Genomic DNA, 27,340 nt, shown 5'->3' with positions numbered 1-27,340 from the left:
AGAAATAGATATGGGGGAAATATGCCACACATTTTTAAATGACTAAATCTCAAAAGAACTCACTAACTATTGTAAACACAAGCACCAAGCCATGAGGGATCTGTCCCCATGATCCAGACACCTCCCACCAGGCCCCACCTCCAGCATTGGGGATTGTAATTCAACATGAGATTTGGGCAGGCACACATATCTAAACTAAACATGCTTACTGTAAACATTTCAAACATTACTGAAATGTATAACTTATCTGTTGAAAGGTTCTCATAATCCCACCCTTTGGAGACAACAGAAAAGTTTCATATATTGTAAAATTCAACAAATGTTTTAGTACCCACTTTGCCAGGCACATAGCCTGCCCTTATGGATCTTACATTTTAATAGGGAGACAGCCAATAAAGCAAACAAACCTGCAAATAAGTAATGGACTGTCAGTTGGTGACAGATGGCATAGAGTCGGGTAAGAAGATGCTATTTTAGAAGAGCTTGGAAAGTCTTCTGCATAGGGTAATAACCAACCAGAGACTATATGGTAGAGGAGAGGGACATGGGACTGTTCAGAGGAAGAATATCCCTGGTGAGGGAACTTCAAGTATAAACATTGAGGCAGGATATGCCAGATACGAGGAACGACAAGAAGGGCAGTGCAACTGGAGCGCAATGAGCAGGGCAGAGAGTGGTAGATACATGCTTATATCTCTGGAGTTCAGGGAGCAGGTTGGGGTGGAAGATAGAAATTTGGGTGTCATCAGATCATATATGTTATTTAAAGTCATATTTAGTACACAGTTTGCTCAGAGACTGAGTACTGACGAAGGATAGGAGTCCTGACAACTGAGCCCTTGGGGTGGTCAGGAGGCAGATGCAACCAAGTGCAGTGGCCAGCGAGGTGGGAAGAAAGATACAACCATACCTTGTTTTAGAAGCCTTGTAAAGAAACCTGCTAAACAGGAAGGATTAATCAACGCTGCTAAACGCTACTGGGACTAAGAAGGGCGATGAGAATGAAAGCCTGATCAGACAGAGTAGCTTCAAGAGAGAATGGGAGGGGAGGAAATGGAGATAGCAACTAAGTCAACTCCTTTTCAAAGCCTTTTGCTGTGAAGGGGAGCAGTGTGATTGCCTGGCAGCACAGAGGGCCCACTTTGAGGTTTGTGGTCATGAACTTAAAGTGAAAACAACCAGAATAGTGGTATGTTTTTCTTCAGTCTTGTTCAGTTACTTGGTAAGAGTTATGGAATAGACAGAGAGTTGGATTTAACAGGTTTGGGGTTTTGTCAGGTGAGTACTGACAGTGAGAAAGGGGCAAGGCAGGGATTAGAGTGGTGAGAAATTAAGATGTAAAGGTAATTGATACATGCTTTTAAAAAAGGTGTTAGGCTCAGTGGTCTAATCTACTTAGTCTGGTCTAAGATAGGGTCAGTCTAATCCACTGACCCTATCTTCCCTGCTTGGGAAGACGTATTAAGAGTAGAGGTATTAGGGGAAGTGATCCAGAAATAGGAAGGGTTGTTCAGATCATAAAATGCTTGGGATTGAGATCTTAAGGCCTAAAGTGTGATTATAGGGGCAGAAGATAAGCTTAGCTTACCAGATGTTGGGTGGATTGTTAATTTAAATAAAGAATAATGAAAAAAGTAGAGGTGGAAAGATAGTAAGTCCATTACCAAATTTTTCAGTGACCGAAGGGGGACAATTAAGAATTGTAACCCTGGTAATCAAGATAGGTAGAGTGTGGAATAATCTGCTGGCACAGCCTTAAGGAAACTGCTGTAGGGAAGAAGTAGGAGGCACTGTGATAAATAGTGGTAGTGACAAGCAAGAAGGACATCTGCCTCACCACAAGCCCCGACGGTACTGGAGTGTAGGAGAGAAAACTGCGCCTCTTAATAGTGCTCTAGGGAAGGCAGTGCCCTCCACTGACGGTCAGTTTTCAGGTAGAGCATGAGCATGCTATATGGCTATGTACAGAAGAGGCTGAGGATTTAATGAAATTGCATATTTAAAAGTAGTCTTTTTCAATTATGGAGATAATTATTTTGACAAAGAAACTTGGTATAATATAGAAAAAGATAAGGAAAAATTACCGTAAGAGACCCACGTTCGTATTTTTGTGGGTTTTCTTTTGGATTTTTTCTTTTATTCTGAGATTCTTTTGTTGTATTTTATTTTGTTTCTCATAATACTTTTGTTTGTATTATGCATATGAAATTAGATTTTTGGCAAGAAAAATTTGAGTAGTTTTCTGATTATAAAATATGGTCCAAAATTTTGAAAATACTGGAAAGCATATAAAGTAAAGAAAAACTAGGATCACAACATGCAGAGGTCGCATAACCACTGTTAGCAGTATTTCTTTACAATCTTTTTTAGGCATACTTTAAAAACACTTTAAGTTCTGTATGTAGATTGTTAAGCTTGGTCAGCATCAGAGAGCTTTCACAGGTTTCAGATGAAAGATAATAATATAGTCATTATTTTAAATCAATATTAAGTGTTGGATGATTGTCAGCAGAGGCTTACATTAAGTGGCAATAAATGACAACAAGATACAGACTAACACATCAGAAAAATCCATTCTTGTAAAAGGTCTGTGTCTAAACTATACATTTATCTTTACATGCATGAGGGAGAAACTAGAGAGAGAGAGAGAGTGTGTGTACACACGTGTACACACCAAATCCCAATTAGCATTCATCTATATATAATATATTTCCCTGAATGTTAATTGGCTCTCTCTGGGTAGTGTAATTTTAAAATTATGTTTCTTGCCTAATTTCTCTACGGTAAGTCAATATTTTTGACTTAGACCTCAAAAAAGTATAACTTTTTTTAATGGAAATCAGTTAAAAAGTAGCTCCAAAGTACAAAGTGAAGAAATTCCAGTTTAGTCTTTTTTTCATTTAAAAATGAAAGCAAACTGAGTTTATTTAAATGTACACCTCATAATGAACTATTTGCAAGGAGATCACTCTGAGATGTTTTTCAAATTGGTAAAAATTTGCCTGATTTTAGGAAATAGTGAAAACTCTTTGAAAAATCAACTGAATAGAGTATAAAGAAGTATTTTTCCCTACCATTAATTTTTATATATTCAGTATTTACAGTTCATCAATAGCAAAAGAAATAGTGGCACTCTATATATTTCCTGGGTCTACTGTTGCTCAGTTGAAAACATGCCATAGAAATATATGTCTATACCTTCTAGGTTGCCCGGTGTTCCATTTTCACTTCTACAGTGAAAGTGATTTCTTAGAAAAAAACAGGTTTTTTTTTTTTTCTCAACACTTTCTAACATAGGCAAAGAGTGATAATAAATTTTTGGGTAAAACTGAGTTGTATTATGATGACTTTTGTTTCTCAGTGTAAAACAGGAGACTGAATATGATGTAAGAGTGTGATTTTTTTTTTAAAATTTCCTGAAAATGTATTTCCTATAAGAGCTTTCAGAGTAGTTCTGTTCCTTTTTCCCTAAGGCAGCTTGGGATAGAAAATGAATTCATATCTTAGAATGCAGAAATCTGAGCAATTAGTTGTAGCTTTGAGTCTCACTGCAATTTAGAAATGAGGCCATTTACATAGATCTGTAGCTTGATTTTTTTAATTCACGTAAATAAAAAGGGTACCTATATATGATGGAAAATTATAAAACTAAGCAGGATACAGGAATATACTTTGTTACTGGTGTGGTATTTCTGAAGCCTTACTAGATTTTTTTTTTAATCTATTTTCTGCAACTCACCAGTTACCATCCTGTGGTACTTTGTACTTTTTTTTTTTTTTAACCATGAAATCATTTATAAGGACCAAAAAAAAAAAGCTTTTTAACCAAAAGAAAATCTTTTTGTTAGGTCTAAAAAGTTTTGAAATAGCATGTTAATTTTAAAGGAAACAAATTTTTAAGAGGCAAACTAAGGTACAGACTTTAGAAACGACAATGGTTATAAATAGAGGTATGAAATAGAAAGAATATACATTAATGGAAACAAAATTATAAACTTGACATTCTAAATTGTAAGAGATTATCATTGTTCATGAATGCAGGATTTGGACCCTATACTGATTTTAATAAATCTTGTTGATTTCATGTTTAAATAGAATAAAATAGAATAAATTTGTGTCCTGTATTAAGTAAAAAGTAAGGATTTTTTTTTAATATGTAGGAAGTTACCACATGACAAATTGTGGAGATTTTACTTTTTTCAAAATTGCTTTTGGGTGTTCCCTAACAATTTCCTTTGTGGTTTGCCTTTCAAGTGGTTGTAATTTGTGAACTATACTTTTGGGTACTAAGATAGAGGTAACCAGTTTGCCAAGATTTTAACTTGCTGCTCGTATATGTACCCATATTGTAAAATTGAACATATGGGACTATTATTGCATAGTTATTATATTCTTTAATCACATATAAAACCATAATTGAATATTATTTATAAATACCGATTAGTCTAACAGCCTTTCTCAGTTGGGAAAAACTCCCTAATACTATAAAGGCTCAATTTGTGTGGAATTATTGACTCCTTACCTATGTATCTAGATAAGTACAGTTATGTACTATCCTTGGGGGAATTAAGAAATAGTCACTAAGATCATTTTCTGTGTTCATTAGTTCAGATGAGAAACCCTAGTTAAGAAAGGCTGGCAGAGGGTTTTGTAATACCGAAAGGAACACAATGAGCATAGTAATGGTAAACAGAATTTTGAACTTAAGAACCGAATTATGTAAGAATATCATTTTGCAAAAATTCAGTAGTTTTTATTAAACCATCTGCTTTGTTCTCAACACTTCCTTAGGTTCTAAAGATACAGTATCAGATATTAATTCAGTTCTCACAACCACCAATAAACCACCATTAAGTATATTAAAAAAATACTGACTTAAGGAAAATCTGCACTAATTTCCTCTCTCTGCCATTACATTACTACACACACAAACACACACATGCACAATTCATAAATATGCCTTAGCTGTCAATGCCTCCAAAAGGTTGTAACTGCTAGTATTAGACTTAAGGTTATCTCCTGGCCTGTGAAGAAGGAGCAGGTTTTTTGGTTACTAGGATCGCATACTGGGTGGTATTTTCCATGCTCTTATTTGAAACTCACTGTTTTTTTGTTTTGTTTTTAACTGCTCAGTTACCATACTTTAGTACCAGAATTTAGTACTGTGCTCTTACTAAAATATCCACCGTAGAACCCGACTGCTTTTTCATTGTTTCCTGTGGGAAATTGGTGATTTTCAAACAGCCAACTCAAAAATACCCTAAAATACAAAGAATTTGTAAATTAGGAGCCACTTTGACTTCAGTTAAAGTGTTCTGAGATACCATCTTCCAGTCAGAGTTGTTCAAGACTTCATCATTGAAATGTATTTGGTTCCTTTTTAAATATCATGCATACTGTATTATTTTTTCCTTTACCTTAAAGCTAAAACCTCCAAATGTCAAATAAGAAGAGCTAAGGACAAGTAGCAGTGTGTGTGATTTCTGCTTTTAATCTAACCCCACTACTTTTCTTGTTGCTGTATTTAAACTGTAGTTTGTCTAAGGAAATGCTGTATATTCTCATTGACATTATTGGAGTATAAAGGCTAAAATGAAGGAAGAAGTTTAAAAATCAGCGTATTATTCTTTTTCCACAAAAGTTTTAATGGCTGTGCACATTGGCTCGTGCCTGTAATCCCAGGCTGAGGGGAAGGCTGAGGCGGGCAGATCACCTGGGAGTTTGAGACCAGCTTGGCCAACATGGTAAAACCCTCTCTCTACTAAAAATATAATTCCTACCTGGAATAATGTCTCTCAATCTCTGTTTCTGTCTTGGTCTCCCTCTCGTCATTTCAGCTTTTATTTTAGATACAAGGGGTACATGTGCAGGATTGTTACATGGGTATGTTCAACCCAGGTACAGAGTATAGTACCAGTTAGTTAGTTTTTCAACCCATCCCCCACTCCCTCCTCTCTCTAGTAGTCTATGGTGTATATTGTTCCCATGTTTATGGCCATGTGTAAATCAATAGATAATTCCTTAACATGATAACTTATGTACATCACTGCCCTAAAGCCTAAATCCCTTTCTTAAGGTGTAACACTAGAGGCATTACTACCAAAATCTGGAACTAGACAAGGATTATCTCTGTTGCCTCTGCTATTTAACATAGTATTAGTGATCATTAGCCGGTAACATTAGACAAGAGAAAGTATTGGAGACTTAAAATTGGAATGATTTTTTTTTAATACAAAGAATATAATATGTCTATAAAACCCATGAAAGTTGATGGGAAAATTATGACAGATAATTAAGCAAAGTCACAGATATAAGATTGATATGCAGAAATCCATGTTCTTTATGTATAAGCAAATTCCCATTGAAAGATGTAATTAAAGAGAAGATACGTTTTCAGTGGCAACAACAAAGATAATGTAGAGGTTAAATGAATAAAATATACATGAGGAATTTAAACAACTTTAAAAAACACAAAAGTAGACTTGAACTACTTTTTTGTCAACTATGACATTTTTAAAGAATCAGCATCATGAAGATGTCAATGCCTTTTATATTTATTTATAAAATTTTTTAAACATTCTAATAAAAATGCCAATAGATCCTTTTATTCTGAGGAGGAGGTAGTAAAAATTGATTTTAAAGCCTATAAGGAAAAATAAGTAAACAGGATGAATAGCCAAGTAAATCCTGGAAAAGATGATGTAAAATGTAAAGCCTTTATAATTAAAATGATGAGGTACCTGAAAGAGCAAGAAGACTAATGGAGCAGATTAGGATATCCAGAAACCAGTTTATGGATATATACTGGTTTGCTAATGATAAAGGCAGCACCTCAAATCAATGGGAAAAAGATAGTTTTCCTAAAAACTGAATGGCCATTTGGTAAAAGATAAATTTAGAGCTCTATCTTATACTATATACCTGAAAAAATTTCAAATGGGTTAGTATTTTAAAAGTAAACATGATTCCAAGTCTTTGCTATTGTGAACAGTACTGCAGTAAACATATGTGTATATGTGTCTTTATAGTAGAATTATTTATAATCCCTTGGGTATATACCCAGGAATGGGATTGCTGGGTCAAATGCTAATTCTGGTTCGAGATCCTTGAGGAATCGCCACACTGTCTTCCACAATGGTTGAACCAATTTACACTCCCACCAACAGTGTAAAAGTGTTCCTATTTCTCCACATCCTCTCCAGCATCTGTTGTTTCCTGACTTTTTAATGATTGCCCTTCTAACTGGTGTGAGATGGTATTTTATTTTGGTTTTGATTTGCATTTCTCTAATGACCAGCAATGATGAGCTTTTTTTCATATGTTTGTTGGCTACCTAAATGTCTTCTTTTGAGAAGTGTCTGTTCAGATCGTTTGCCCACTTTATGATGGGGGGGTTGTTTTTTTCTTATAAATTTGTTTAAGTTTCTTGTGATTCTGGATATTAGCTCTTTGTCAGATAGATAGATTGTAAACATTTTCTCCCATTCTATAGGTTGCCTGTTCACTCTGATGATAGGTTTTTTTGCTGTGCAGAAGCTTTTACGTTTAGTTAGATCCCATTTGTCGATTTTGGCTGTTGCTGCCATTGCTTTTGGTGTTTTAGTCATGAAATATTTACCCATGGCTGTGTCCTGAATGGTACTGTCAACGTTTTCTTCTAAGGTTTTTTATGGTTTTAGGTCTTACATTGAAGTATTTAATCCATGTTGAGTTAATTTTTGTATAATAAGGAAGGAGTCCAGTTTCAGTTTTCTGCCTATGGCTAGCAAGTCTTCCCAACACCATTTATTAAATAAGGAATTCTTTCCCCATTGCTGGTTTTTGACATGTTTGTCAAAGATCAGATGGTTGTAGATGTGTGATGTTATTTCTGAGGCCTCTGTTCTGTTCTATTGGTCTATGTCTCTGATTTAGTACCAGTACCATGCTGTTTTGGTTACTGTAGCCTTGTAGTATAGTTTGAAGTCAGGTAGCATGATGCCTCCAGCTTTGTTCTTTTTGCTTAGGACTGTCTTGGCTGTGCAGGCTCCTTCTTGGTTCCACATGCAATTTAAAGTAGTTTTTTTCTAATTCTGTGAAGAAGGTTAGTGGTAGCTTGATGGGGATGGCATTGAATCTATAAATTACTTTGGGCAGTATGGCCATTTTCACGATATTTTTCCTATCCATGAGCATGGAATGTTTTTCCATTTGTTTGTGTTATCTCTTATTTCCTTGAGCAGTGGTTTGTAGTTATCCTTGAAGAGGTCCTTCATATCCCTGGTAAGTTGTATTTATAGGAACCAACCCAAATGCCCACCAATGATAGAGTGGATAAAGAAAATATGGCACACATACACCATGAAATACTATGCAGCCATAAAAAAGGATGAGTTCATGTCTGTTGCAGGGTCATGGATGAAGCTGGAAACCATCATTCTCAGCAAACTAATACAGGAACAGAAAACCAAATACCACCATAAGTGAGAGTTGAACAGTGAGAACACCTAGACACAGGGAGGAGGGGGGAACATCATATACCAGAACCTGCTGGGGGGGCAGAGGGTTGGGGAGGTATAGCATTAGGAGAAATACCTAATGTAGATGATGGGTTGATGGGTGCAGCAAACCACCATGGCACATGTATACCTGTGTAACAAACCTGTACATTCTATACATGTACCCTGGAACTTAAAGTATAAAAAAAAAAAGCCAGAATAATGGAGGTACCATTAGGAACATTAGAAGGAGAGCAAATTTAATTTCAGATACACTGAATTTTTAATGACAAAGATGTCAAAAGAGATTTAAACTATACAATCAAAAATAAGGTCCCAGAGTTTAGAAGTCAGTGCAGCAAGATATAAATTTGGTCATTATCTGTATGTATTATATTTGATAACACTGAAGTGAATGAGTGTTGAATGAGAGTGTCAAAAAAGAAGATGTAAATAGATTTAAATTTTTAGATGGTAGACATTTAATAAACGTCTACAATTGGTAGATACATTCTGATCTCATAGCCTTAAGTACTATTTATGGAAATTCCAAGAAATAAAAAACGTAAAACATGAAACCATGCCCGTATTAAAAGAAGCCGTGGCTGAATTATATACAGTAGCATGAGAGTATTAAGGGGTAGCTGTGGCTCAAAACTAGACAATCAGTAACAGAAAAGTTTCATGAATTAAGCTACATTTTAAAAAAGAAGAACTTCGACATAGGAAAAAAGCATCATAAGGAAAGTCACAAGACTTAATAAACTAGAGTAAATACTGACCACTTAGCTCATGACGGGCTAACCTTTCTATTAAAGAGAGAGCTTCTAAAAATAAAAATGTAATTTAACTAAGAGACCAACTTCCTGATAGAAAACTTGGCAGAAGTATACGTTCATTTAGATTACAGGAAAAGAAATACAACTTTAATGTAATTAACTAATTAATTTTAAAAAACATTGAGCATCATGATCAGACTATAACATTTAGCAATCAACTGCATGGATGCAAAAAAAATTTATATTAAAACCTTTTGGCGGAATGATTTACACTTTCCACAGATCATAAACTAGAATAATCTGTTATTAATTGTTATACAATTGATCACAAACGTAGTCCTCAAGTTTTTTGCCCATACACATAAGTAGTTTCTAAAACATGTCTTCTCTGTAGCTGCTAGGCCCTGCCACCACTATGCTTGGCTGAATTCACAAATCTCTTGTAACCCGTAGCTTCCCTGTCACTTCTCTGGCTCTTCTCTCCTGCTAAGCTTTATTTTTTGACAGTAATTAAAATCATCCGCCACTGCCATAGGTACTGCAGCTGCTGGAACTGCCATAGCCACCTTGGTTTCATAGTTTAGCAAAGAATTTGCCTCCACCACCATAGGGGCCATTTCTTTCACCACCAAAATTTCCTCCCTTCATGGATCTAGAATTTGAAGACTGTTGTAATTGCCAAGATCACTGTAGCTTTCACCACCTCCAAATTTTGCTTCCGTTTTAGCCATCCCCCGCCACCATATCCACCACCACCATGGCTACCACCAAAGCCACCATGACCACTGAAGTTTCCACCACAGCCAACAGTGTCATTCCCACCAAAACCACCTCCCCAACCACCACCAAAGTTTCCAGAAGCACTTCGACCTCTTTGGCTAGATGAAGCACTAGCCATCTTTTGATCTGACAGAGCTATCCTAACTTCACAGTTGTGGCCATTCACAGTATGGTATTTCCGAATGACAGTCTTATCTACAGCATGGTTAAAAGGGCAAGGCCATTTTTCTTGCCACTGCCTTGGTCAGTCATGATTTCAGTCACTTTAGTTATTCCATACTATTCAAAATAATCTCTTAGGTGGTGTTCTTCAGTGTACTCTTTAATGCCAGCAACAAATATTTTTTTCACAGTTAGGTGGGCAGTGGTCTTTGAGAGTCTTCTCTTGAGATAGCTCTCTGGTTCCACAACTCTTCCATTCACCTTGTGTGGCCTTGCATTCATGGCTGCATCTACCTCCTCCACAGTGGCATATGTGACAACCCCAAAGCTCCTGGAGTGGCATATGTGACAAACCCAAAGACCCTGGGGTGTTCCCATTACCACACAGTCTGTGAGTGTTCCACATTGCCCAGAATGGCTCCTCAGATCCTCCTCAGCTTTGTTTCAAAGCTCAACTTCCAATGACAATGAAGAGCATCCACAGCTGTTTGGGCTCTTTAGGAAACTCTGACTACAACATGACGGCAGTGGAGAGGGTTTAACAATGCCTCCTCGGTGGCATCCTCTGGCAGGAAGCACGAACAACTTTTAAGCATAGAAAAGTAGTTCAGCCCAACTTACAAGTAAGAAATGGAAATTAAAACTACATTGAGACACCACTTCTCACCTTTAAGTAGATAAATATACAAAGTTTTGCATGATTTTTTTGGCAAGGCTTTGGGTAAAGTAGGCACTCTCATATTTTGCTGATGGGTATGAGAATAGTATTAACTCAGAAATTTGGCAATGTCTAGCAAAATTAAATATGCATATACCTTTGATTAAGCAATCCTACTTTTAGGAATATATCCCAAAGGCAAATTTGCAAAAAAAACCCACAAAATAACGTATCTATAAAGTCATTCTTTGTGCCTTTATTTGTGACAGCAAAAGATTGGAAAGAGGACAAATGGCCTTCTCTATGGACAAAACACACTCGAAGTGCTTTTTCTGTTCTCTTACCCAGCAACAATCAACAGAGTAGACTTCTGTGAAATGTGTGGGTTTTTTTCTCCAGAAACCAAGCAAGTGTGAACCTGAAATAATCGAACAGAGCAGAATCCAGCTTTATTCAAGTGAAAAGCCGGGAAGCATGAACTCCAGAGGAAGGGTGTCTGTGCTCCCAAATTAAAAGTTAAGGTCTTGGTTATACAGGCAGAACACAAATTTATGAGGATTCTAGCATTTTCTATACAAGGCTGCTTTATGAGTTACAGCAATCTGATGAGTGACAGCTTGTTTACATTTCCTTTTCAGTTTAAAAGAGTGTTTTTAACATTTCATCTTGGGCATGATAGTCTGTGTGTAAGAAAGGTAAGAGGGCAGTTAATCTACAGGGAAGAGAGAATGGGTCTTCCTAGGTGCCCTTTAATCATTTACAACATTTTATAAAACTATGTGGGTAAGAGAGAAGGCAAATCTAATAAGAGAAACAAAGATTACAGCTATGTTATGTGACTGAGGTCCTATAATCACATTCCTTTCAGGCTCAAAATATTTTGAAGTTCCAACAGCTTAGATTTTGAATTACTTACTTTCACATAAGCAATCAGTTATCTAGCAGACACCAGCTGAGTATCCTCTAATTCAGTTCAATTCTGACACTACCTGGAAATTCTGACACTACCTGGAGACAGTGTGAGATCTCACAGGTTGAGGAATCCCACTTCCGATGCCATTTGCAGGCCCTGGGTTATTTTGCCTGTGCTTTTGACTGACCACCTATAAACAGGATCCCACAACCCCATCCTTGGATTCGATTAATTTGCTAAAGCAGCTCCCAGAACTCAGGTAAGCATGTTTACTGGCTTATTATAAAAGCTACAACAAAGGATACAGATGAAGAGATGCATGGGGTGAGGTATAGGGGAAGGACAGACCTTCCATGTCCTTTCTAGGCAAGCCACACTGCAGGAACCTTCATGTCTTCAGCTGTCTGGAAGCTTCCTGAACCCTGTCCTTTTGGGTTTTTATGGGGGCTTCATTACTTAGGCATGATTGATTATTTGGCCATTGGTGATCAACTTAACCTTCAACCCCTCTCCCTATCTGGATCTTTCTATTCATGCCTTGATATTTCTGCATGACCAGCCCATATCCTGAAGCTACCTACAGGCTGCCAGCCATCAGTCAACTTATTAGAAAGACGTCAGTTTAGAGATTCCAAGAATTTTAAGAGTTATATGTCAGGAAATGGGGTCAAAGACCAAGTATGTATTTTGTAATGTTACATCATCAATAAAGGAGTTCTGTACAACCTTAAAAAGGAGAATAAGGATGATCTCTATGTGGTAATGTATGATTTTCAAGAACGTTATTAAGAAAACAAGATAGCACTTAATATGTAGCACATGATATTTAGGTTTATAGCGTAAGCTATATAAAAGCACTGCTACCTTTTATATAAGAAGAAGAGACATGCATATAATCTACATGTTTTCATATAATTTTGCAAAGAAACACTGGAAGAATTAACCAAAAGCAAATATAGTTACCTTCTAGGCAGAGGAAAGGGATTAGAAGTGAGACTTTGAATTTTAATTTTATTTTATTGTTTTATTTTTTGATACAGGGTCTGGCTCTGTCACCCAGGCTAGACTGAGGGCAGTGGCACAATCTCAACTCATTGTAACCTCCACCTCCTGGGCTCAAGCCATCCCCCGACTTCAGCCTCCCAAGTAGCTAGGACTACAGGTGCACACCACCACACCTGGCTAATTTCTGTATTTTTTGTAGAGATGGGGTCTTGCCAGGTTGTCCAGGCTGGTCTCAAACTCCTGGACTCAAGCAATCTACCCTCCTCAGCCCGAAGTGCTAGGAATACAAATGTGAAACACCGTATCTGAACAGAATATATTGTTAAATATACTTTTGACTTTTGAATCATCCACATTTTTAGGCCTTCAAATAAAAGTAAATCAAAAAAGTGAAAGACATATTAAGATTTTTTAACTTAATTTGTGGATGTTCTTTGCTGAAAATTAGGAATGGATTAACTAAGATTCTATAACAAAGCTTCTTTTTCTGATTAGCATTTTTCTATCTTTCCTGATTTCTTTAACCTGATTCCCTTTTTTGTTGTTATTTGTTGTTGCTTTGCTGCAGAAAGAAAATCCAATGGCTCTTTTGGTTCTTTAGTTTTAATGGTCACTCTTCATCCACGTGTAATTTCGAGCTCTCCAGTACTAGGTATAGCCTGCCCTTAAGTTAATCTGTTCTTTTCCTTAATTAATCCTTTGGAAACACGATTTCCAGTCATACCTTAGCAACTGAATATTTTAATATAGTCAGCATCCAATGTAATGTAGCAATGAACTTACTTGGAGATATTCAATAAAAAATGTATTCTCCCAGTGATATTTAACATTTTGTATTTTAGGTAATCAAATAAGTTCTTTTTGCTTTTGTTTCACATTTTAGGATTGCTTAAACATGTAACTTTGGAAGTCAGCATGGAGTCTGGGCCCAGAATGGAAATGAGGTGTCAGGGATTTGTTTCGGTCATGTCATTTGACTATACTAGTCAGCTCTCTGATGACAGAAAACTTTCACATTGTTGGCTATCGCTGCCTCTTGCCAAGGTCTGCTGTTTTTTTTTAACTGTTCATGTTTTCTTGAGATTTTGCGTTTTTTCCGGTGGCTGGTCCTTTTATATACTGTTAAAATCAGCTTCTCCTAAAATCAGGACTTTACTGTAGTCAGAGGTTCTCGGAAAGAGCCAGCAATGTCACTTTTATAACTTCATCAGAAGTAGTGTCACAGACTCATTAAGAGCACTCACTACGTTGGTGAAATCCTACTTTAGTTTGGGTTGCCTCTGATTCATGTCCCCCTGTGACATGGATTCAAGTGCAAGTAGTTTATCTCAGAGGTGATCCTAACACCTGTAGGGGAGTGGAGAAGTGAGACAAGGAAGGGAGGGAGCCAGCATCGGGTTCATTATCAATCAAGTTACCACTATGGGCAACCGAAGCTTAAGTTGGTGAGTAACTCAGGGACCCTGTGTAGGGCTTATGCTTCAGAGTTATCCCCCTGGAGGGGAAGAAGGGAAATGGGATTTATAGACCAACTCCTTAGTCATTGGAAGAGAGCTGCTGAAAAGTGGGAGAGTGGTGAATCAGAATTTTTTTCCGCTTGGCAGATGTGCAAAGCAAGCTTTGGGGTCAGAGAAAGATGTTAGGCGAAATGCTGGCAGTTAGAAGGAAAAGGGATGTGAGGCAGGGGAGAGGTATGTCAGGGTACTGACAGGGTACCCCTTTGTCTGCTACAAAGCTAGAATTCAATTAGGAAAAGCAAAGCAACAACAAATAACAACAAAAAAGGGAATCAGGTTAAAGAAATCAGGAAAGACAGAAAAATGCTAATCAGAAAAAGAAGCTTTGTTATAGAATCTAGTTAATCCATTCCTAATTTTCAGCAAAGAACATCCACAAATTATACGAAAATGTTGCTTGTGAAAAGGAGGCACTGCTCTCTAAGTTTCATAGTTGAAGAAGAATGGAACCCAACTTTTCCACAGCGTTGCTCTCCATAATGCTCCAAGGTGCACCTCTTTCCTTCAGGTAGACTTCACGGTAACTGCTGTGCCTTTGATTCATGCTGCTCAGCCTGCCTGGAATCCTCTCCGTGTTGTGAAAAGTCTTCCCACCTGGAAGACCTAACTCAGACCCTCCTTTACCCAGTGAGATCCTGCCAGCAACCTCCTGATTTCTCCCTTCTTACCCACCTGGCGAGGGTAAGAGGAATGGCTGGACAGAAGAATGGCCCCAAAGATGACCAAGTCCTAATCTCTGAAACCAGTGAATATATTACCGTACTTCACAAAAGGGACCTTGCAGATGTAATTAAGTTAAAGATTTTGAGATGGGAGATGATTTTGGGTTATCCAAGTGGGCCCAATATAATCAAATAGGGGTCTTGAAAGATGGAAAAGGAAGGCAGAAGAATCAGAGTCCAAGAGAAATCTGAAGAGGCTGTACTACTGGCTTTGAAGATGGAGGAAGAGGCCAGGGACCAAGGAATGCTGGTAGCCTCTAGATGTCAGAAAAGTCAAGGAAACAGATTCTTCCTAGAGCCTGTGACCCCTTGATTTTAGCCCCATGGAACCTATTTGGGACTTCTGACCTCTAGAACTGCAAGATAATAAATTCGTGCTGTTTTAAGTCACACACATACATACACACACGCACGTTCACTATATAGACAGACTGCCTGGGTTCAAATCCTACTTTAACCTTCTAGCTTTGTGAGCTTGGACAAGTCATTTAGCTTCTCTGTGACTCAATTTTTCATCTTTAAAGTGGGGACAATGATAAATATCTACCTTATAATTTTTTGTGTGTGACTTAAATGGGTTAATATGTATATAAAGACTTGAACGGCACCTGCCACATTGGTAGTAAAAGTGTGTTAATTGCTTGCTTGCCTTTCTTAAAGGAAGGCTATTGGGAAGCAGACATCATTCTCTTAAAGGTATTCTTCTCTTACTGCTGTGACATGCTGTTGTTTCATTTAAGTGACTCTTATTCACTCATCACCAAATGGGGAAAGACAGAGAGGAAACAAGGCAAGGAAAAAAAAAATACAGTTCATCTGTGTCTTCTTAGTTACTTTAAAAAGACTAGTTCTTGGCTATCTGATGGGCCAGGTCCCAAACCAAATCCTGGATGGCTTCTACCTGCATCATGTAAGAGCACAAAGGATTCACTGTACTTTCCATGATATGCTTTTCTCCTTTTCTCCAGTGTCCTTCTGGATCCTGGATTTCTTCACAGCAACACACTTAGCCATTAAGGGCCAAAGCTCTGTTACAATGTTGTGAGGAAACGATAGGGTTGGAACACTATGTAAATTGGATCAAATATAAGTATACCATATTTAACTTGAACTAGTGATATGGTTTGGATTTGTCCCTGCTCAAACCCCATGTTGCACTGGAGGAAGGGCCTGGTGGAAGATGATTGGATCATGGGGGTGGATTTCCCCCTTGCTGTGCTTGTAATAGTGAGTGAGTTCTCACCAGATCTGATTGGCACTTCCGTTTTCGCTGTCTCTTTCTCTCTTGCCAAGTGTGAAGAAGGTCCTGTCTTCCTCTTCACCTTCTGCCATGATTTTAAGTTTCCTGAGCTACTCATGCTTCCTGTTAAGCCTGTGGAACTGTGAGTCGGTTTAATCTTTTCTTTCCATAAATTACCCGGTCTCAGGTAGGTCTTTATAGCAGTATGAAAATGGACAAATACAACTAGGTAGACATAGTTTAACTCAGATTCCTGATAACCAGATGAAACTGGAGATTAATTGGCATTTGATCCCATTCCTTTTGGATTTTTCTTGCTGACCTTTTCGTTCTGGGCGAATACTTGTCATCTCTGAAGCTGCCTGAATGATAATTAATTTGATTTTGATAGTCTTAACAAATCCTTCTTGTTGTCTCATCTTGTTTTTCCAAACAAGGTCCTGTTTCTTGAGTTCCATGCTTTTTAAAATGCAGATTTGCCTACAGTGCTTCTTCTCCTGCCTATGTCCATCCTAACCTAGCCGCTGCTTTCAGATTGAATGGGGTAGTTCCTCCAGGTTTTATTAGCATTTCGATAAAAATGTTACCATATTTAACATGAATAATATGAATTTATTCCTGCCGGATCTTCTCTCAAAACTGTGTATAATTTCTGGAGCTTGTTGCCCAATACCGTATTGACTTTAATCTCTTCCCATTTTAAGATATATTTTTTCTTATATTGCTGGTGTGATTTTAGTTTCTTACTCATAAAAATGAAGAGAAAAGCTTTTATTAAGATACATGGTACATTGAGAATTGAGAATGCTGATTGTTCCTAAGCATAATTCTTTCTAATGTATGTTCAAATGGAGGATAAGATACTTTGCCTTCTATTTATTAGAAGTTCTTTTTTGTATATGACTGAATTGGGAAGCTCTTCATTGTTATGCTATTTAGTTATTATTGTGAAGGGTTGAAAGTCCTGTCAAACAAGGGCTAGTTTAAATTCCAGTAGTTTAGCATTTGACATTTTAAAATATTTAATACATTCAGCAGATGTGTTAGGTGCTTATTATGGTCTAAGCATTGTGCTGGGCACTAGGAATAAAATGAACATGGCATTTCATTCTTATTCTCTTAACTCTAGAGAACATAACTGTGATGAGACACTGCAGTATGTGCAGAGCTTTTGTCTTGGCAGTGTCACACTCAACTCTGCCACGTACTCTTACCTATGTGTAACAAAGAACAAGTTGTTCTAACCTCTTCCGGTCGGTTTTCTCATGTGTAAAATGAGTGAGTGGTTCTAACATTTTCTTAAAGGTTACTTAAAGTTGTTGTGAGGATTAAATTAGAAAAACTTAATGAAAGCATTTTAAAAACGATTAACTGCTATCTAAACAACGACATTACTGATTATTTACAAATTTGACATAATACACTGGTGTTTTTGGTCCAAAGACCAGATGCATTAGGCGTTACAGCTAAGTTCCGGAAGCTTATGGAAAAGGATGACTTTCATGACTTTGGCTGTAAGTTCTAGGGGTACCTTAGGGTATCTTAATATCTCCATTATTGAGTAAAGTAGTTTCTCTTAAATATGCATTGATTTGAACCAGAGGTTTCAGAAACTCAGTATAATTATAAAGTAAACCACAATCCCAGGTGATAAGATTTTGGGCTATCTGTTCTATACTAGGCTTATGAAATTTTGGATTAATAGGTAATTATCCATCACTATGAATTAATTATATTTATGCAAATGTGACTGCATATTTAATTTAAATGTGAATTGCTTTACCTTTTTTTTTTGGCTTTTTTGTCTACTAAAATACGGTATGTAACATATGCCAGACCTTCAAATTGATTTTTGAAAGTATAATTTTCTTTCTTTATGTTTATAGATTTTGAAACCCCCTGCAGTATACAGGAGGACTTAGCTCATAAGTTGATTCATAAAGATGAATCAGTAATCATGTTTTAATTAATATTACTTGAAATTTATTCTCAGATCTAAGTAATAATTTTAACTGAAATTTTTTATTGCTAAACATGATTGTCAGTAGTCAGTGTTCTGAAGTTTTCATAATGAATACCCTTTTTTGTTCAATTTGTTTATGATTACTGGTAGATAATTTTATTTACTGTTGAAGTAGTGAGGCTTCTTCACTAAAAGCTGTTTCTGAAGTAAGATTTGAATATGTTATTATTTCATAATAATAGTAATAAGTGACTACTGCTCATTTAATCTGTTAGCATTTAAGGGTAAAGCTTTCAAATTAATTTTATGTTTATGATCATATGATTATAAATTTGATTTACCTTCAGCTTTTGAAGAATAAAATCATTGCCCTGTTTTACTGGTAAACTCATACCTAATGACTCATCATCTCTTTTTATTTATGATAGGGAAATGGTTTTTCATTGTGAAGACTAGAATTGGGTTAGTCAACCAGAAGTGAACCTCTAATTGTTTCCAAATGCTTACTTTTTAGGTTTGGATGCAGCTTTAAGTCTTAGCTCAGTCAGGAATTTGCTAAGCTTGTCTTTTTCTACATATCCTTTCATTATGGCTAGCTAGATCCAAGCTAATATCTGGTTTGTGATTCTCCATTACAATAGTTAATCAGAAAAATATGGACACAAACTCCTGAGCTAAACACAATTTTTACAGGCAAAAACTAGAGTTTCTACAGGTTTCTTTTACATTTTTATGACTCTTTAAATTATTATAGAAATCGGCCTTGTTCTAAATTGCATATCACCATGTGATTTAGCAAGTGCCTTTTTTTCCTACCACAGTTTTATGACCTAGTTATAGCTCCTGCAGCTGAAATTCTTGCATTATTTTAAAATTGCAGTTGGAGAAAGTTAGTGTGATCTATCCCTTTGCTTTGGTGAAATGCTTGCTGCTATTGAGTGTAAACATTTTATTAAAATTCTACCTAAAGAGGCAACCATTCCAAATTCCAGTATAGGCAAATCAATAAAAACCACAATTGAGCCTTATGAAAAAAAGAAAAAAAATACAAAAAGTCAATTTTATTTCCTTGTATCAGTTATGATGTCTTATAACTTATAATTTAGTGAATTTAAAAATATATGTTTACTTCTAACATTAATTTTAGTAAAATATTTATCTGTGTATGGTTCTTGAATTGTGTTAAAATGAGTGATCTCTAAATTCCCTTTTAATTCTAATACATTATCCGTGATCATGTAACTTCTTTACCAACGCTAGAGTCCTCAAACGAAGGGCCTCATGTGAAAGCAAATTTGGGGAGGAAAAGGAAGTACTAGATTCTTTTTTACAAAGGTGGTGGCAGGGAGTAGCAGATTTTGGGAGGTGACACACATGGAATATACACATAAAAATTTGAACAACGATTTGGATAAATCTGTAGACGATTTTTCCAAGTGACTTATTAAGAGACTGTTGGACTCTCTAAGGGAATGTCTTTAATGTTTGAAGGCTGATCTCCTCAAGGATTATTATGGATGGGACTCACCATCTCTTACTTACTGTGTTTTAGCTCCTTGGGGGAACAATTAGACTAAACCTGAATATTCTAAAACAATAAATATTCCAAAAATTGTTCGCAAAAGTTATTTCATACCTACTGCTTAATAATGTCATTTCCCATACTGCATGCCTTTCGTTGCAGTTGAGCCAATGCCTCTTCTATTCCTTTCTCTCTTCCCCTTTATTTTTAAAGGTTATGTTTAAAAATAAGTTATCAATTTACCAATTAAGAAAACCATTCACCAAAAGTTTGTGGAAAGTGAAAATGGATACAAGCATCCCATGTGGTTGCTTTAAATTCATATGTGCCTTCTTTTAAATGGTGGACCCTAAATAAGTTTGATGTCCGATTTCCATTGCCTTTTCTGCAGGCTCATTAAAAGTAAAGTTATGGACTTCTCTGAAACAAAGTATTCTACATTATTTATTTTTGTATTTACAGTGTCTAGCACATGCTTTCTACCTAGTAGGCATATTACAGGTATTTCTTGACTTGAACTTTTCAAAACTGAACTTGGAGTCTGACGACCTAATCTGTTCTAGTTCTCCTGCTCATTCGCTTAGACAAGTTACTTTGGTGCTCTAGGCCACCATTTCCACAACTCTAAAGTAAGGTCCCATCTAGTTCCAGAAAATCTGATGTCAGACATATAGTAGTAGATCCTTAATAATCATCTAATATTGATTGCTTAATAAAATTCACTTGCCGGATTATCTGTTGAGATGGAGTAAATCATTTTGCCAAGTATATCTATGTGTCATTTAATGACACTGCTTTTTTTCCCTTAGTATATGAAAACAATTTATATTTTTTCTCATTTCCAAATGTATCCTCTCTCTAGTATTCTTTATAGTTTGGCCACTTTTTCTTATTGAATGGAAAATATATAAAATATGAAAGAAATTGCCTGGATGTTTAAACTACTCCTTCATTTTATAGATGAGAAAACTGATGCTCTAAAAATTTGCTTAAAGCTATTTAATGGCAGAATTAGAACCCAAGAGTCATGACTTCCATTTGAGTATAATTTTCACCTCAGATATCTAAACATTGTTAGTAGTTCTCTAGATTAAGATTGGAGAAGAATTTATCAAAATAACTAAACTGAGGAGACAGGTAGGAAAGAAACTTTTTTTTATTCTCAAACACAAATTCATGGAGAATCATTTTTTTGCCTCATTTTCTGAATACAGTTGGAAAAAGATAAAATTTTTTAAGTTTAGTATATAAAAATATTCTGTGATGGATTCTCTTTTTCCTGAGAAATAAGAATGGAGAGAATAAAGAAAAATGATGGTTGACTAGTACCTAAGTAATATGTCACCATTTTTTCTTTGCCTTTTTTGTAAATACAGGAAGTGTTTACCTATTTAATAGCAACACAGTAGGTAGAAACAGATACTACTCTTTAGTTTAGATGAATGAATAACCAATATTCTTCACCGTCAAAATCCTTAAGTCCATTTGCAGTTGTTTTCTACTCATTTTTTTTCTCTTTACTGTTTCTGAAATGTTACAGTGGATGGCCTCAAACAATATTTGCATTGTTTAATCTAATGGCCTTTTTCTGTTTTTTTGTTTTGTTTTGTTTTTGTTTTTTATTTTATTTTTTATTGAGGTATTTACTATTGCTGGAAATACGTTTCCCTTTATTCCAGGTGTTTTATTTACTGTGCCTTTTACTCTCTTTACTAGTTCCTTTTCTTAACTGCTAATGATTCCGTATATGCTGCAAGATTTAGTATTGATCCCTAGCCTCAGATATAGTTTCAAAATTTATGAATTAATTATGTTTAATGGATTCGGCTATAAATTCTGTTCTATAAACATTTATTTGCCAAACACCATCTGAGATGCTGGGTTTACAAACACAAGTAAGATAATTCCTACCTTAAAGCAGCTTTCATCAGGGGGTGGGGGAAACACAAGCTGGTAATTATCGTGCAATGTAATAATACTGTAGGTAGCATAGTTTTTTTTTTTTTTAAATAGGAGCGCAGAGAAGACATCTTATACAGTGTAGAGGGCAGTTTGGGATGAGGAAATACGCCGTAGAAGAGGTGACGCTTGGATTTTAAAGAAGAAATGTAAGCCAGACTGTAGAGCAGCTTAGGGACATTCTAAGCAGTGGTTACAGTTTGAGCAAAACCGTGAAAGAAACACCATAAGGTAAAGCACAACTATGTTATATTTGGAGAGCTTAAAATAGGAAGCAAGGATTAATAGGAGTTGAAGCTTGAGGGGCCAGATCCAAAAATACACCATGTTAAAGAGCCAGCACTTAACTCCCTAGGCAGTAGGGAGCTTTTGACACATTTCTTGCTGGGAAAGGGATAGGGTCACATACCTATTTTATATAGGTTAGTCTAATATCTTTATAAAATACCGTTGTATTAGCTATCTGTAGATACATAATAAAGTACCCAAAAAACTAGTAGCTAAAATAATATACATTATTATCTTATACTTCCCGAGCATAGGTAACTATGTTGCCTGGCTCAAGGTCTCTCACAAGCTAGTATTCAAGGTAGCATCTGGGACTGCAGTTATTCCAAGGTTCGTTTGGGGGAGAATCTACTTCTGAGCTCACTCAAGTGGTTACTGACAGGATTATGTTCCTCGTGGGCTGTTGAACTGAGGGTCTGCCTAGTATCTCTCCAGAAGCATCCCTCAGTTTCTTGCCACACAGTCTTCCCTGTGGGACAGCTCACAACACAGCAGATATGTGGGAGCGAGTGAGAACAAAAGAGGAGGGTATACAAGACAGAAGCCAGAGTCTTTTCACTTAATCTTGACAGTGACATCTCATCACTTTTGCCATACCCTGTTCATTAGCAGCAAGTAACTAGGTCCTGAAATTCTACACAGGGCATGAATACCAGGTAGGGTAGGGTCATTGGGAGCCATTGTTGAAGCTGCCTGTTACATGGACTTGAGGAAATAAGACTAGAGCTGAAGGGACCACTTAGGAAGCTATTTATAATCACATGAAAAATATGGAGATTATTGTGGATATGTGTAGTACAATGAAGGAGAATGAATGGGGTCAAGGAATATTTAGGATATTAAATCATGAGAACTTGGGGATTTAAGGGGAAGAAGGAATTAAAGGTGACATCTAATTTTTCTTGGTTCTTAAGTCATTATTGACTAAAGAATATTTTTACTTGAATGTGACTGAAACTCCTGTCCACACTGGGCTTTCTATCCTCATTACTGCCATCTTCTCCATATTTTTAGTAAACTGTCCTTAACATTGCTCTCATTGTGTCTTTCATTAGATCCAGTTAGATACCAGTTATTTCTGTTTGCTTAAATTTCCTTTTTGTCTTTGTTCCTATGGTTACCCTCCTTATCCAAGTACTTATCACTATACACTTAAAGTATGAAGACAGTCTCCTCATTTCTTTCCTATGCCCTCTGCCTTTCTTCAGGCCAGAGTCTGAAACATTTGATGATCTGTATTTCTGTCATTCATTTAAGCAACAATTGGGACCACTTTATGACCAGCACTTTGCTAGACCTCCTTGGGAATATAATAGTGAGCCAGATAAGCATTGTCTCTATTCTTTTGGGTCTTTATTGATATTTCTCTCTCTCTTTCCTTTCCGTCTGTCAGAATACCACTAGTCCTTTTCTTATGAGACCTTCCTTGAAAGACAAACGTTCTTTTTTTTTTTTTTTGAGACGGAGTTTCACTGTTGTTACCCAGACTGGAGTGCAATGGCACGATTTTGGCTCACCGCAACCTCCGCCTCCTGGGTTCAAGCAATTCTCCTGCCTCAGTCTCCCAAGTAGCTGGGACTACAGGGGCGCACCACCATGCCCAGCTAATTTTTGTATTTTTCGTAGAGACAGGGTTTCACCTTGTTGACCAGATGGTCTCGATCTCTCGACCTCGTGATCCACCCGCCTCGGCCTCCCAAAGTGCTGGGATTATAGGCGTGAGCCACCGCGCCCGGCCACGAATGTTCTTTTATCTTCATAACACACAGCTATTATCAGAAATTTTACTTTGAAAATTTTGAAATTCTATCAGTTTAAAAGTGAGCACTGATTGGAGCTATTAAGTGTAATGAAGCAGTTTCTGACCTCCCCTCTCAGCCTACTACAAGCAGTGGAATAGTGCATTACCACTCTGAATCATTGGAATCACATGGAGAGCTTTTTGGACATTCCCTCCAAGATTCTGATTCAATATGTCAGAAATGAAAACAAAATAAGACTGTAAGGTGAATTGAATATGTGCTAGATTAGAAAACCATTGCATTAGAGTCACCCTCACCATTCTACTATTAATTGTTTTGTGTACATTTAATCATCCAAATAGCCTAAAGCAGTAGTTTCAAAAACTAACTGAAGACTAGTTACATCAACACATGCAGACTTTTGGGCACCATCCCTAGAGGAGCTGAGTTCATTTCACTTAATCTGTGGTTATCATTAGGCTTCTGTATTTTTTAAATAATGAAATGTGACATTATTGGACAAATCGACTGTTGTATTTTTTTTTTTCCTGATCAGTGCTATTCGGATAAGTACATGTACATATTTGATAAATATTAAGGACCAGTTAGCATGGTAGGCTACGATTACTTTGGAAGGTTCAGACCATGTGGAGTCATATTTTAACTAACAGTTGAACATGTGATGGGTTTAGATGATATGATATTATTTCAGTTTTATAGCTTTACTTTTTCATACATGAATACATTTTCTCTGGCTCTTTTACTTTGGATACTTTACTGATCACATGGAAAATCTAAAACAATGACTGGTTGATTGTTTTTTCTCATATTATTCTGATAAGTCCTATTATTTTCTACCATAGGGAGGTAAATTATTGCTTTCTTGCAGGATGGGATTGTCAGAATATGGCTTTAATAAATTGTTGTATTCCTTTTCCTTAGTGTTATTCCTCTTTTAAGAGAATCTGTTGGAATATTAATGCAGAGAACTCCTCCCCTATTAGAAAATACTCTGCCTCAGTGCTATCACAGGGTGAGTTTCAAATATTCTGAACCATTGGATTTTATTCCGTTTTCAATCTCTTGATTTTAATCTTTTGCAAATATGGGTAACATGTGTGTATAATTGAGTATTTCTTCCAAGATTGAATGCTGACCGTGAAAATGTAATTTATACAAACCAGAATATAATTGTCGGAAAATACTGAACTTTACTAAAGAAAAGATGGTAGAAATTGTTCTCATCTAGAAACTGAGCAGTTTTTAAAAAAAAAAAAAAAAAATAGAATAGAATATATATAGCAGAGATGTAAGCATTTATTCAACATAGAGTTTTTGAGCTCCCACTCTACCAGATACTCTTCTAAAGTACTGGGGAGGTAATGGTAAACAAGACACACTATGCCTCTGTTTCATGGAACGTACACTCCAGTGGGGAAATACAGGTACTAAACAATAAGTAGATAAATAAGAATATATCAGTGATAATTGCTATAGTAGAAATAAAACAAAGTGATGTGATAGTGATAGATGGCTACCTTAGATTCACTAAGGAAGTTGTATTCAAGGAAATTGAAACCTTGATGGCAAAAGATCTAGCCATATGAAAATCCTGGAGAAGAATGTTCCAGACAAGAAAAATTGCTGATTTCCCCTGTGGCTGGATTTAATTCAGTGTTTCTGATAACAGAATAAAAAAGGCCATTGTGGCTGAAGCATATTAAATAAAGGAAAGAATGGCTTGAAAGGCTGGAGAGAATGGCAGGAGCAAGATCATTTAGGGTTTTGGATCCTACTAAGATTTAGATTTAATTCTAATTCAGTAGGAAGCATTGGAAAGCTTTTAGGCTATCGAAGTGTTACAAATCCCATGTTTTTAAGAGATTATCGTGTTTTCTATGCAAAGAACGTATTCTAGGAAGGATGAAAGCAAAGAAAACCAGTTATGAAGTTATTGTCCTCTAAGTGAAAAACAGTGGTGCTTAGACTACAGTTGTAGCAGTGAAGAACAAGATAAATATACATCGCGGATATGTTTTTGGAAGTGGATATTAGCAGAGGGGAGAGAAAGTGTTGGTTTATTACTTGGTAGATGGTAATGCCACCTACTGAGACTGAGGCCTTGTTGGTACAGATTTGAGGATGGAAAATCTCCCCAAATGAACAGTTCTATTCTGGATACGTTAAAATGGAAATGGCTACTAACTCCTAGGAGAAATGTTACTTAAATAGTTGGATATGAAAATCTTGAGGTTTTTGGGGACAGATTAGGACCAGAAAGAGTTATAAGTCATCAATATATGAATAGCATCTAAAACATCAAGATTGCATGTGATTACCTCAGTCAGGAGAAGTTCTAGTTTTTCTCTTTTAGCTCTGCTTTCAACTATAAATTTGGAGCACAGGTGAGAAAGCCAGGAAATGTAGTGGTTAGTAGGGTGCTAGAAAACCAAAAGGTATAGGATCACAGAGTTGAAGGAGGAGGAAGTAATTAACTGTGTTGAATATTTCTGTGGGGTCAAGGAGGGTAGGAACAAGAAGTGATTGTTGACTGGCTTCATGGACACCATTAATGACCTTGATAAGAGCAGTTTCATTGGAGTGTTGGAGAGGGGAGCATGATTTGAGTGGATTAAGGAGAAAATGAACTGGGGAAGTGACAGCTCCTTTAAGAAGTGTTGTTGAAGGGAGCAGAGAAATGAGTTGATAGTGGATATGGACGTAGTATCAGGAGAGAGGGTGTTTTTTTGTTTTCAAAGTAGGATGTTTTAGAACAGTATTACCACATAGAACTTTCCCCGATAATGGAAATGTTCTGTAATCTGCACTGTCCAATATGGAAGCCACAAACCACATGTGGCTAGTGTAACTGATTCTTTTGAACTTAATTTCCATTCATTTAAATAGTCACATGTGTTTAGTGACTTTTGTATTGCACAGCACAGTTCTAGAACGTGTGCGTTAACTGATGATAACAGTTCAACTGAGAGGAAGAAATTGTTATAGTACTAAAGGAGATTATTAAAGGAATGCCATCTTGAGAAGGTGAGAAAGGATAGAACCCAAAGCACACTGGAAGGATTAATTGTTGATAGTAGCAGGGATGCTATATCTTCTGAGGAATGCGGAAGTGCTGACATAGATGAGGGGCCACTGGTAGATTTAATGATAAAGAATAAGGGATTTTCTTTGTACTTCTGTTTTCTCTATAATTTATCAGGCAGTGTAATCCTGCAGAGACATCAGAAGGCTAGAGGAAAAAGGAGAAGGTATAAAATAATCTTTTGATACAGGGAAAATACATATTGCCCATTCAAAATTTGTGGTTATTATTTTAACATAGCATCCATCAGCATAATTGTTACTAATTGTTATACATAGTTTCTCTCTAAACTACAGAGGAAGTATCATCTTCCTTTCCCTAGATAAAATTGAGGCTCACCTTAAGTCCAAATGCTAGTGGCTGAATCAGGATTCTAATCCACATCACTCTGACTCTAAAAGTCATGTTCTTTCTACTATACCACACTGCCCTTTTCATCTGTAACTACACTTTCCTCCTGTTTTTTAATTTGGAAAATCAAGCCAGTTTCTACAGGAGTTATTCTTTAGT

General features: G+C 36.4%; 1 protein-coding gene across 1 annotated transcript in view; it reads left to right on the top strand.

Annotated features, from left to right (window-relative positions):
• The window catches only part of SLC30A7 (solute carrier family 30 member 7), a 74,618-nt gene that overhangs the window by 30,608 nt on the left and 16,670 nt on the right, over window positions 1-27,340 (top strand). The window contains exon 9 of the mRNA XM_002751133.6: window positions 24,670-24,760. Within this exon, the coding sequence (XP_002751179.1) occupies window positions 24,670-24,760 (91 nt within the window). The remainder of the gene's footprint in view (window positions 1-24,669; window positions 24,761-27,340) is intronic.

The sequence above is a fragment of the Callithrix jacchus genome, chromosome 7 (assembly GCF_049354715.1).
Source record: "Callithrix jacchus isolate 240 chromosome 7, calJac240_pri, whole genome shotgun sequence".
Taxonomy (NCBI): Eukaryota; Metazoa; Chordata; class Mammalia; order Primates; family Cebidae; genus Callithrix; species Callithrix jacchus.
Note: the sequence above shows the minus strand (reverse complement) of the source record. Positions and strands in the feature narration are given on the sequence as shown.